Here is a 13,758-nt window from a genome sequence, read left to right on the forward strand (position 1 = left end):
CAACTGGGAGAGGCTCTGAAGTCCTCCTCATCCTTATTCATTTGACCCAAGAGATAAGTCCCTAGCAATGATCCTTCCCTCAGCCCTTACGTCCTGAAAGGGGTCCTTAGTGCTCTGGGGAAAGCAGCAGGGCTCACAATCAGCCCCCCCTTTCTCCAAGCTTAAGTCATGCAACACTGGCAGCAAGTTCCCATGCCCTGACCTGGAGAGTGGGAGTCTACAGGGATGACTGTGAGGAAAAAGTTTACTGAGGGCTCGGAGCCCTGCACAAGGTGAACTGCAAAAGACACCACCGAGAGCATAGCTAGGTAGCTACACCTGCAAAGTCCCCCCCCACCCAAAAAAAAAGAGTATCCAAAAGATATTCATACTTTGATCAGACCCCCCCCCCCTCGAAGTGTTATCAGATTCTGATTCTGAGCAGGACACAGACAAAATGCCCCCCCCCCCCCGATGTCTGAAGCCACTTAGAAAAAGATTCTCCACTATACAGCTCCAACCTGAGCAGGCCCTTAAGGACAACCCTGGCAGCAATTCCCCTGCACCTATCCTTTGAGATAATCAGCAGGAGCAGGAACCTGCTGAGAAAGGCAAATACAGTAACAAGCACACTCAGATTCTACAAACTCCAGGAGACAAAAAATGCCACCAATATGGCTATGGTCAATACTACAGTAGCATCTCTAGCAAGGGATATGGTTATTCTGGCCAAAGGAGACTTCTTCCCAAGGGTCCATAAGATAGGAAGGTGGAAGTCACTCTCAGAATGGACTTTGCTCGGACAGTGGCTGAGAAGGCATCAAGTCATAGCAGCCACTTGCTTTGTCTGACTCCAATGGCATGGCTGGAAAGCCTCAAAACCCTTAAGGGCAGAAACCAAACCAATTAAGTCTGTTTAAGAAAATCTCCCTAGCAACAGCATTCACGGCAAATGTTTCAATGGCATCTAGCTCCGTTGCCAGGAGACACACGGCTTAATCTCTATGAAGTTGATACTCCAAAAAAAGTCCTGTGCCCCTCTAAATTAACAGGATTTCTCCTCTTTGGAGAAAAATTGGATAAGATTGTGTCTGAAAATTAGGCTTAAAACAAACAATTCCCGCCTCCCCTCCCCCTCCACTTAGCACTCTAAGGGAATACAAACTCACTTTGACAAAGATTCTCCTTCCAGCTATTTTACCCACTGAAGTTCTAGAGGAAAGAGCACATGTCAAAGGAAAACCTTGGAACTGAGCAGCAAGTAGCATGATCTCTTTGAGGTTTTCAGCTTCCAAAAGCTCTCTCTTTATGACAAATGAATGAATATGCTTTTGCCCAGACCTGAGCCTGGGAGGCAGGATTTCTTTTTTCTGGAAGAATGGTTTGCTTCAACCACAGATAGGGTGGGTGCAAGAGTCAGCATGTCAGGAATACTCTCGAGCTAAGGGCGTCACCATGCTCCTCCTCCATCCAGTCTTCACTGACCATCCCACCAAGTACAAGCTAGTCCAGGACAATATCTCCCCCCTTTGGTATATGGGAACAATAGGAGTTCCCCCCAGAAGAGAATTTCTCAGGGTTTTACTCCATCTTTATTATTCACAAGTTCCGAAGTCCTCCACCTCCTAGGGTTCAAAAAATGGATGAAGAAAACGAAGTTCCAGATGGATATCCTACCTTCGATAATGATATCCCTGTCTCCAGGGTTTTTCCTTACCTCAGTGGACTTGGAAGAGGCACTCTCCACATTCCGGTGCTTCCCTGCCACGGCAAGCTTCTGAGATTAGTTTACAGCATGAATTGCTACCAATACTGAACACTCCGATTCTGTCTCATGGTGGGCCCCCTCACCCCCCACCTCCCTCATTCTGAAAATGCTGGTGATCACAGCCAGACTCTAGTCCCAGGGTCTTTACCTGTATCCTTTTTTGAACATCTTAATCAGAGCCCTGTCCTAGGATGTAGGACATGGCCCCAAGATTTGGAATTTGGAGCTCCTGTAAATGCACAATTCATAATAAACAAAGAATAATTCCTTGAGCCCCTCGACAAGGATCACACACCTGGGTGTAGAGAGAGAGAGAGAGAGAGAGAGAGAGAGAGAGAGAGGTCAACAGTACAGATCTACCCCTCAGTAGACAGATTTCAGAAGATTCAGAATTTGATATCCATGCTGGTCAAGTGCAGGAGCCCAACCATTGCTCATTGCTGGGCCTCCTGGTGTCATGCACAGGGGTCTCTCCAGGGGTGAGATTCCACATCAGGGGCCTTTAGGCTTTTCTTGTGAAAATGTGGGACCACTCCCTAGAGTGCAGGCAACTTCAGGTACACGTCCCAAAACAGGTTCTTAACTCACTAAGATAGTGGAAAGTCTGGAAAATTATCCACAGAGGTCTTCCATATGCTTTCTGGAACTCAGGGTTCTCACCACTGATTCCAGCCTGATAAGCATACCTGGATCCCAAAATGGTACAGGGCATCTGGAGCCCAGGGAAAAGGGACCACAGCATTTATCTCTTGGAACTTGGGGCAGACAAACTAGCTCTTCTGAGATTCCAGAGCCCCCTAGAAGAAAATCATGTCATGACAATGGCTGCATACATGAACAACCACGGAGGGACAAGGAGCGCAGCTCTACATGAAGGAACAACGGCGATAATGGAATACGCAGAAACAACACTCCCCAAAGGCGATCCACATAAAAGGAGAACTGAACCAAAAGGAGACTGGCTTAGCCAATGCAACATCAGCAAGGTGCTTAAACCAGAAAGTCTTCAACCTTGTCTTGCAGATGTTCAGTCCATTGTCAGTCAATCCATTTCCCAATCACAAGAATGCAAAGCCAAAAAAATTTGTCACCGGGGAAGCAGACCACAGGTCACAGGGGCAAATGCTTTGTCAAACAGATGGTCAGAAGTCCTACTATATACATTGCCACCCTTTCCTCTGAGGGGAAAAATGATCCAAAAAATCTGGTGAGAGGAAGCAAAAAGTGATAGTGTTAACTCTGCACTGGCCAAAAAGACCCTGTCTCTCTTACCTGACAGAACTATAGCTGGAATCACCTTTGCAGTTACTGGTGAGGTCCTGGTTGAGAATCCTCTGGTATCCAGATTCCTTAGAGAAGTCAGACTGGCCCATCAGTAGTTATCTTTCCTAAATGGGATCTACCACTCATGTTGAAAGCCCTAAGCACTAATCCTTTAGAAAGCCTGACTTCTGTATCACCGTTTTACCACTCCATCAAAACCTGTTTTCTGGTGGCCATTACATCTACCAGATGAGTTTCAGAACTGGCAGAGTTCTCTATGAAGGAACCTTACTCCCTGTTTCGGTTTGACAAGGTGGTGCTAAGGACTCCAGCACATTGTTGCCAATTGTGAATTCTCCTTTCCATGCCTCACAAGTGATTGTCCTCTCTTCATTCTGTCCAAAGCCACAGCACCTGATCGAGAAGGTGTGGCACACATTAGATGTCAGAAGAATATTGAAGATTTACATCAAGCATCCAGGATCTACAAGGAGGTCAGGTGCCCTCTTTGTCTTCTTCCATCTGAAATGTCAAGGACTCCATCTCCAAGCTCTTCCTTGCTATATAGATCAGACTATGGTTGAGGGGACATTCCTGTCCCAGAAGGAATCAAGGCAAACTCCACAAGATCCATGGTGACCTTGTGGGTCGAAAGAGTATGTACTTCCACCACAGAGATCTGCAAAGTAGCAACATGATCACTGGCTAAAATCTTTATCAGACACTCTAGTGGACTTTCTCTGGAAGGAGACCTCTGTGGAAGACAAAGTTGCTGTAGGTGGTGATCCACTAATGACCTTGCCTTTTGAGCAATTCTGTAAAAGGGAGGGTTTTTTTTTTCCTTCTGTTTGTTCACTTATCCCTCCCTACTTGTCACGTGTAGCAGAATTATGAGAAACAAAATGCAGAATGGAAAATTTCTGATCTGATACATTTGTTTATGAAGGGGTGTTCAACTCAAATAGTTTCAGATAGTCCAAAACTGATTTTTTTAGCCAATAAACTATTCAGCAAAAAAACCCAAAAACTTTCACCCAGCTCTAGTCTCACTACTGGTAAAGGAAACAGCTTCTCTCAGCTACTAGCTATGACTGCATTAAAATGAGCTGAAGCCACAGTGCTGGGAAGCTTATGCTGTTGATCACCTCTGGATAACAGCAAGCAATAAAATAAAGAATTTATTTGCTGGAAGTTTAAGGTTTTCTAAAGAGGACTTAAAAAGGTAAAATTAACACACACCCCCATCATAACTTTCTACTTCTATAGCACAGACACAGATATTAGACCACCACTGCTACTCCTACAGTATATGCTCCAAAAATGAATTATGGCATAGGGAACTATTCCTTAGGAAGTGAGAGGCTTTGTTGTATTTGAAGATTGTTTGGGGGGGGGAGGGATAGCTCAGTGGTTTGAGCATTGGCCTGCTAAATCCAGGGTTGTGAGCTCAATCCTTGAGGGGGGCCACTTAGGGATCTGGGGCAAAATCAGTACTTGGTCCTGTTTGTGAAGGCAGGGGGCTGGACTCGATGACCCTTCAGGGTCCCTTCCAGTTCAAGGAGATAGCTATATCTCCATTATTAAAAAAAAAATCAAGACCTTCCTTTTGGATGTTAATTTAATTGTTTCCCCACTGAACATTTCACTTGCAGGAATATAAACACCAAAGACTACTTTTTTTGCTCTGTTAGCTTTTTTTCTTAAGTGATGCTATCAAGTATTTTATTTTTTAATCTACATTATATACAGACAGAGAAAGGCCACAGCAGTTTTTCACCATATAAACCCTTTCAAAGTGGAGGGCTTTATGAAGGAGACACAAAGTGAAGTTCACTAATAAAGGCATATACCCAGTTCAGCATTTCTGAAAAAAAGGTGACGCATATACCTGTTTGTATTTTGCAAATTCATCTTTCACAAACTACTGCTAAATATTCCCTTTGCAAAATGTGTAACTTCCTTATTCTTCATATAATTGAGAAATCAGGTTAATTTCATCTTTGTTCATATTAATGCATAGTAGAACCTCCATGTAATTAATGTGTCAAGTCTATCACCTATAAATAGTGCACTGTATATTTGTTATTTAAGTTCAATTGAGTAAAGTTTTAAATTTTTATAAATGATCTTTTATATACCTTACTAAACATCTAAAACTGGTAAAGTACTAAAGATTACAGTGCCAAGCAACACTGGTATATCACCACATTAAGAACTTCAGTATGTACTCAGTAAGACCATAGTCCTTGCATTAGTTTACAGTCCACTATGAACAATATCTGCTGCATGTAAACATGACTAGAGATAAAAATACATCAAACTTCTGTAAAAGATAAAATATCTTCTTTAAAAAAGAGTTAGACTATTACTGCACAATTTACAATTTTAATAAAATAGTACAACTTTGTTACCAGTCCTGAGTTCGTTGTAATAATAATAAAATATATATATATGGCCCTAGCTCCTGGTCAGGGTCTGAACTCAATCAGTACTTGTTAGCAGAAGTCTCCCAATACTTGTTGCTGAAGAAATTCCACTAAGTATGATACTGTCCATTGAGAAAGTTATATACCAGAAACTGGCCAGTGCCACAGTACTGCGTTGCAAAGAGTTTTCCATCAGGAGTGGGATCAGAGAAAGCAATTTCTTCTTTCCTCAAGTATGAGCCATATATAAAATTACTCCTGTTTAAAAAAAAGTAAATTGGTTATTTTTCATGAAGTGATAATGCGAAAGTATATTTTTGTATCTTGAAAGCTACCTTTCTTCAAAATTATTTTTCAGTTCAGCTGATCCTTATAAATGGGTCTTTACTCTCCATGGAGCTTTAGGGCAAAACCAGACCTGTCTGTCACTGGCTGGGTGTTAAAACTCATTCCCTGAATAGTCGGCCAAAGTAACTTTCCTAATATGTTTTAAAAGTGTATGTGGGGGGACAGCTGTAGCCATCAAATAGAGAATTCATACTTTATGGTGTATGCAATGTGCATGTGTGCTACAGTATAAATTCTGTATTTTATAGCTAAAGCCTCTTCTCTCTCCTCGCCCTCTCTGCATAATCTGAGCAAACAGCCATTGAGATTCCAATTACAAAAAAATTAATAGGCAGGATCAGTATTAATGAAGAAAGCTTTCTTTCAGGTAAGAAAACAAGTTCTCCCAATCTTCATATTGATCCTCACAGTCCTTTACAGGGGGAATTATTCTGGAGCTCAAAAAATGATTTCAACATGAGATGTGTAGTTCAATGTAATGGTACAGCATGAAGTACCTTTCTGCTAAAGACATTGTGAGTGTCTTGGATGTCTACTTTTTAATGTACAACAAATATATTGGTTACCAGATGCCTGCCTTGCATTTTTCCTCTTAAATTACCTCCTCTTCGGCCACAAAGCTATTAATTCAATGAAGCTCTCAGAGGATAGAGAAGTTCTGATATTCCCCACAGCCATCTTTCCCCCCAGCAGCTAGATGATAGATAAAAAAAATTATCAAATTCTGCCAAGTCTATCATTTTGGTAGATAATATCAAAAATAGAAATTGAGTGGAGTCAATTATTTAGTTACAGTAGATGCTGAAATTCAAAAAGTTAAAGCTTTATAACCATTAAAACATCAATTGACAATATACAAAGTAAATATCCTTAAATTCTAAGATCTCATGCCACATTTTTACTTTTATCTGTAATTTTTAATTATCAGTATAATTGTCAGTTTGCATGTACAGTAAAAAATCTATATTTACCAACATAAAAATCCAACCCTTCCAAGCCTAGTGAGTATTTTTGTTTGTAAGAGGAAGATACTCTGACTTCACATATGCCTTGAGTCGTCTGTGGACATAGATGGTGCTACCTGTTTTTCACAGAAGGCACTCTGTTAGGAAAAGAATGAAGCCAAGGATGTTTCTTATGATGTGTAAAAAGGTAGTGTTTAAATTGCTGAATAAAAACCAAACCTGTGTCAAGTACTACTTTAACTGCAGAATCCTAGCAGTGTCTTCTGTACCAGTACAGCTATCAAAAATATGATCTAAACCTTTACAGGCAAGTCAGTGAGTGCTTAAGAAGGTGTTTGATAAGAGGGTCAAACTATCATGTAATCTGAGGATGGAGGTCTTTGGCTATGTTAGGTAGAGATGATGCTCTGAGAAACAATTAGACATCAGGATAAAAGTAGATCTTGCCTGGTTTATAAACAACATGGCTGAGCAATGTACTTTCAAGATGTTTACCATTAAAGGCATATAAAGGGAGAAAAACTGGGTCTGTGTCCTTTTGTTCATATATGAAGTATAAAAGTGGGCCAAAAGGATTATTCTCTCCTTGACTTTTACCACAGGAATCTCATGTGTTTACCCCTGCTTTGCTTGATGTGTCCTTGCAGGGCCCAGGATTCTAGATTTGGAGCTCTCCAAGACCTTAACTGAAAGGTAGGGCCTGAAACCGTTAAACCCACAAAACAAAAAGGGACATCAAGGGGCTATACTGCAAGAATTCCAGAATCTGATGGATGTTTGCTGATCTGGACAGGATCTATTTATCAAAAATTATATTTCAACCAAATAGAATTGTGGCTGTGGATGAAGCACCCTTTGAGAAGAGCAGGCTAAAAATAGATGGGGAGGGGCAGCGGGGAGAGAAAGAGAGGGAGTGTGTGCGCGTGTGTGTATGTATACATTTAAAAAAAAAACTGTGCCCAAAATATGCTGATGTCAAGAATATTTTACTCTGAAGGAAGGCTAGCAGTGATTTTCTCGCTACTGCATTTAAGACCATGTTTCTAGCTAGGAATCAAGGGAGGCTCCTAGAGATCTTATACAGATTTTCATTTTATTGTTTTAAGAGCATATCATCTGCTGAGGAGTCTGTTGAAGCAAGAATGACTCCATTGAAACAAAAACAACAGGAGTACTTGTGGCACCTTAGAGACTAACAAATTTATTTGAGCATAAGCTTTCCTGGGCTACAGTTCACTTCTTCGGATGCACAGAATGGAACATACAGACAGAAGATATTTATACATACAGAGAATATGAAAAGGTGGAAGTACCCATACCAACTAAGAGGCCAATCAACTGAGATGAGCTATCAGCAGCAGGAGAAAAAAAAAACTTTTGAAGTGATAATTGAGATGACCCACAGAAGGTGTGAGGAGAACTTAACATGGGGAAATAGATTCAATTAGTGTAATGACCCAACCATTCCCCAGTCTCTGTTTAAATCTAAGTTAATTGTATCTAATTTGCATATTAATTTGAGTTCAGCAGTCTCTCTTTGGAGTCTGTTTTTGAAGTTTTCCTGTTGCAAAATTGCCACCTTCAAGTCTGTCACTGAGTGGTTAGAGAGGTTGAAGTGTTCTCTCACTGGTTTTTGAATGTTATGATTCCTGATGTCAGATTTTGTGTCCATTTATTCTTTTGCATAGAAACTGTCTGGTTTGGCCAATATCCATGGCAGAGGAGCAATGCTGGCACATGAAACAGGTAACCAGTGCTAAATCCAAGCCCTGCTGAGGATACTTCCATTATTTTAGATCAGGATCTATTCAGCTGTCAGAAGGGCCCTTTCCAGGAAGATAATGGTCCTTAATTAAGAACCATAGATTTAGTGAGCTGCTATGTACAGTGAGGGAAAATTCCTTGTTGGACTCTGACGAAAATCATTTACAGGTGTTTTTGATGCTTTCGGTCTCTAGCATCTCCTTGATTTAGATTATCATGTGTCACTCAAGAGGGACGATGATCTCAAGCAACTCTGAAAAGCAACTATTTTTAGATTTTTACTTCATGATGTGATTCAGAAATTGTTGTTAGTTTATTTTTTAGTGAGACCTCTGCTCCAAAGAGACATATATATATATAAAAATTTTTTTTTTTTAAGTTAAGGGGGGCAAGGAGTTCAGGTGCTGGGCCCAAGGAGGAAGATTCCTTAGGTTCAAGAGAGAATGCATCCCTAAATTAAAAAGGGAGGAACTGGTATCCATGGCAGTAAACCTGTCATCCAATCAAAGGGGACATTGCAACTGTCAATGTCTATGCAAAGCTGCAGGAGCCCCATACATAAGAAAGCTTACTATTGGAAATGCTGGTGCAGTAAGCAAGAAAGCTTTACTCTCCACACTGATACTGTCAGGTTGCTGTGAGAATGGCTATTGAGCTCAGCTCTCCACTCAGCCTGGACCCAGTTAGAGACTTCTGCTTTCTACCTGTCAGAGGTTTCTACCCGAGATCAGAAAAGGTAAAGCTCCCCTTCAATGAAGGTCTGGACAAGGAATTACAAGCAGCATTTTCTGATTCTTTACTTTTTAGATTTGTCTGATGTTTTCCCCAGACAGAAGAGCCTACTGCAGATAGATTTGAACTCACAGGGTCTCTGAAAACAGAATTAAAGACGAATTAGCAAATGTAGGTCTTCACTTGAAGATATCAACTTAAAAGCAATTTCCAGCTTTAGAAAAAAAATACAAAGGTTCTGAAAACAAACAGTCTATAAAGGGAGTCCAGAGCCTACTGTGGGGAGAAAGGGATGAAGTGAACAAACTGGCTGGTTCTTTGCTGGGGAAGAAGGGGAGAGGTGGCCTTCCTTATTGATAGATTGGCAGTTGAACACACCTAAACTCCCTGGAAACTAAAATCTACTGTAAAGCTCAGTGGACCTAAACGGGGTGAAAAAAGAGAGTCACATTCAGACTAATGTTAAAGAACACCACTTAAGCAGAAGTGTAAGCAGGTAAGAAGAATACAAGAGGTAGCCCTGTGTTTTTGTGCCTATTAACGTCCCTTTTTCCTGCTCCCAAAAATCCAGGAGATGCAATTAATAGATTAGGTAACATAACGAAAAACACAATTTATCTTAGGGTAAGAATGCTTAACTCCCATTTTCATAAATCACTTAGGCACTGTAGAAGATTTTGTCCCTGGTCTACTTTGACTAGTCCATTGTGGACAACATCCTGTCAGCTAATTTGACTCTTTACAATTGTATCCAAGCAAAGTTTTTTTTTTTAGGGTAAGCAAGCCCTATGAGAATACTCAAATTGTTAAAACTCTGTAAAACTGAGCACAACTTTCAGTTTTAGGTTTATATCCACAAATTCACCGAAAAAGGTTTGAGCATTAGTCTGCTAAACCTAGGATTGAGAGTTCAATCCTTGAGGGGGCCACTTAAAGATCTGGGGCAAAATCAGTACATGGTCCTGCTAGTGAAGGCAGGGGGCTGGACTCGATGGGTCCCTTCCAGTTCTAGGAAATAGGTATGTCTCCATATATTATATTATATAGAAAAAATGGATTGTCAGACAAAAAGCCTCAATGTTAAGTCAAAGATTGAGCCCCAAATTACTAAAATTATTTATTAATATTACCTAAGACACTCTATCATCCGAGAAGCGATTTTCTTCCGACGCATCATACTGAACACCCAGATTCGACTAATCCCACAGAGAGCAGGCTCAGGAGAAGTCGAGCAGCACCAGGCTTTTTGTCGCTCAAATATGATTTTCTCATTTTCTGAACTAACTTCTGGAATCTTCTCTTCTATAACTCTATAGCCCTGCAGACAATGTCAAACTTTAACAGCATGATTCATAACTTCACAATGTGTTAGCGATGCTTGTACAAGATAATCCATTCTGCAGTAAACAAACATTTCAGTTATACATGTTCTTTCATGAAGGGGCATAGGATATTAATGTATGTTTTCTCATCACAGTCTCAAGGCACAGTCAAACTGTGGAACTCACTGCCAGGGGATGTTGTGAAAGCTAAAAGTATAACTGGGTTCAAAAAAGAATTAGACAATTTCATGGAGAATAGGTCCATCAATGACTATAAGCCAAAATGGCCAGGGACACAACCCCATCCTCTGGGTGTCCCTAAGCCTCCAACTGCCAGAAGCTGGGACTGGATGACAGGGGACAGAACACTTCATAATATAGTCTTGTTCTGTTAATTCCCTCTGAAACATCTGGCACTAGTCACTGTCAGAAGACAGGATACTAAGCTAAATGGACCATTGGTCTGAGGCAGTATTGCCATTGTTACATTCACACTTTAGTTTCATTTTTGTCCCCTTAATTTCAAAACTAGGGTAGAAGAATCAAAAGTATCAGGGAGATTTCATGTATGGCATTTCTTTGGTTCAGCTCCCAAATTGAGTGTAATAGCAGTGAACAAAAACTTCTTAATGCAATTTAAATGGCTACTTTACTATTAACTTCTGTTTTTTAAATCTTTTTTTTTTGTTCCTTGTCCACCATCTTTGAGTACTTCTTGGGAGGGTTAGGGTGTCCCTATTACCACAAGTCTGTAAAATCAGGGCTTAAGTACATGGAGACATGAATATCTACATTTTGCAAATGCCCATGATGGAAAAGTCTTTACCTGGCTGATAAAGATTACCTTAAAAAGATCTTTTTTAATATGAGAGTTGTGAGTATTTTCTGTCCTCAGAGGAGTACCTTTGTACAGGACCACATGGTATAGGATAAAGACTGCTAAGTGCTGGAATTTCCAGTAGATGGTAGAATCCCTGAATTTAGCTGTCACAAATAAAATCCTAAACGCCTTAAAATGGGTTCATATTAGACATTAATAGCCAGACCTAAATTTTACTTCTGTTGCTCTAGTATATCTAAAAAATATAATTGGTCATTCAACACTGAATCCCCAGTATACACCTCTGGCATTTGATCACTTACCGACTGGATATGTTCTGCAATTAAACAACCAGTCACTTTTTTATCATTAGAAATAAAGAGAAGTGTCTTTGTTCTAGAATAGCACATAAGTGGAGCCTGTTGGAATCCCAGGTCATTGTCTACCATCTCTCTAATCTCTTCAACCTGTCAAAATAATAAATTAAAATTAACATACAGCAGAAGAGCTACATACATATATCACCCAATAAGAACTGTTATGTGTATGGAAAGGTTCTAGACATATTAAACAGAGTGGAACTGTTATTTTTCCAGAAGTTTGAGGGATTACTCTAGATATGTATATGGAAGATAGCTACATGGATCTATTTAAAGAATGCTTCATTGCAAATATTAAATCAAAAATTTATTTTGGTCGCCTTCCAGTAGTTTCAAAAACTTATGTTAAGTCTTGTCCATTATCATGAATGTCTTTCAGGTCGGGAAACAGGATTCCTAAAATTAAGTGCAAACTTTGCTGAATTAGGTCAGTAAATGTCCTAATCAAGCTCCACTACAACTCTCAAATCCTAATTTTAGAGGAGACATTTTTTAATCTCAGAAAAATAAGACAACTGTTCCTCTAAGTCTTAATGTGAAAAGCGTGAATGGATTAGCAGACAAGATATGAACACAGCCAGCAATTCTGAGTTGACTGCATACTTCAGATAAGAGAATTAGTAACATCAAAAATTCCAATACTACATGTACACATTTAATTTAATCTAACCCGAGACATTATCTGTCAAGACTAGAGTTCAATAACTTTAAAAAAGGTGATACTATTGGTTCCAGCTCCTAATCCAAGATAAGAAGAAGTTGCAGTTTTATAAACCAGATCTGAACTACTGCCAAACAATCAATCATCTGATTTCCAGTATTAAGTGTATAAAATATTTGAAGTCACCAGTAATGAGTGATAAGAATTTTAGACTTCTCTCTCAGCTTTAAGACTTCCTGTACTTCGCACAAAAGTTTGTTGTGTCTTAAAAGATACTCTGGCAAATTAATTAGGAGTTTGAAATGACTGTCTGTCCCTCTCTATTAGGATAAGTCTACACGGCAAAGAAAAACCCACAGCTGACCCGTGCCAGCTGACTCAGGCTTGCAGGGCCTGGGCTGCAGGGCCGTTTCATTGCTGTATAGACTTCTAGGCTTGGGCTGGAGCCCAAGCTCTGGGACCCTCCCACCCTGCAGAGTCCCAGGGCTTGGGCTAGAGCCCAAGCCTAAAAACCTACTACACAGCAATGAACCAGCCCTGCAGCCTGAGTCAGCTGGCACAAGACAACCGCAGGTTTTTCTTTGCAGTGTAGGGACACCTTTAGAGGCTAAAAAGCATCTGATAAATAAGCAGGCAATATGCAGAAGTCTTACTTTAATGTTATATTAAAATTGAGATTTTAATCCCAAAGAAATCAGGTAATTCAGTGTAAAGTACAGCATTTCATGTGATGACAATGTAAGCAGTAAGTAGCATATATGTACTTTTACTTTTAGATGAGACATACTAATTTAGAAAATTCTGTCTCAGTTTTTCATTAAGATCATACTAATAGTTTTGTCACAAGAGAGTGGAGAGCTATGGTTATCATGGGACTCTTTAAATTTCCTGACTTGTAAGGTCGAGAATTTAATTGCACACTTTTTTCTTTCAGGACAATCAGTCATCAACACAATTCATTAAAGATAAGTAAGTGGGGGAGAAGTGTAACCAAAGCTGCAGAAAAAGGTTCCATAGAAAATGCTATCTAGAGCACAAAAAACGTACACATGTTCCATCACTAATATCCCTGAAGGTCTCCCATTGATACACTAAGTGGGGTAAAACCAGATCAAGTTCACGAAATTTGACCAAGCACCCTATTGCAGGAAGTTAGCAGTTTTTTTTTGTTGCCATACTCTCTGAAGTCCCTGGAAATGAGGTAATAGAAGCAGTAATCACAGCTCTTACACTTAATATTGCAGAGCACTATTGCTATGCCAAAAGGCAAGTCATAAACTGCAATAATTCCTTGCTTGTAATATGTTAATATTTTAATAAGTTTAAACGT

At 39.9% G+C, this 13,758-nt stretch overlaps 1 protein-coding gene across 5 annotated transcripts in view; it reads right to left on the reverse strand.

The window, feature by feature from the left end:
* Positions 1-4,702: 4,702 nt before the first annotated feature.
* The window catches only part of ESCO1 (establishment of sister chromatid cohesion N-acetyltransferase 1), a 56,646-nt gene continuing 47,590 nt past the window's right edge, over positions 4,703-13,758 (reverse strand). For 3 of the 5 annotated variants that reach the window (XM_050939199.1, XM_050939200.1, XM_050939198.1), the window contains 3 exons: positions 11,711-11,854; positions 10,376-10,563; positions 4,703-5,694 (listed from right to left, as the gene is read on the reverse strand). In XM_050939199.1, coding sequence (XP_050795156.1) covers positions 5,547-5,694; positions 10,376-10,563; positions 11,711-11,854 — 480 coding nt within the window. In that variant the 3' untranslated portion in view covers positions 4,703-5,546. Of the gene's footprint in view, positions 5,695-6,385; positions 6,478-10,375; positions 10,564-11,710; positions 11,855-13,758 lie in introns of all 5 variants that reach the window. The other 2 variants (XM_050939201.1, XM_050939202.1) reach the window with 2 other exon arrangements.

Source organism: Gopherus flavomarginatus, chromosome 2, assembly GCF_025201925.1.
Source record: "Gopherus flavomarginatus isolate rGopFla2 chromosome 2, rGopFla2.mat.asm, whole genome shotgun sequence".
NCBI classification, from domain to species: domain Eukaryota; kingdom Metazoa; phylum Chordata; order Testudines; family Testudinidae; genus Gopherus; species Gopherus flavomarginatus.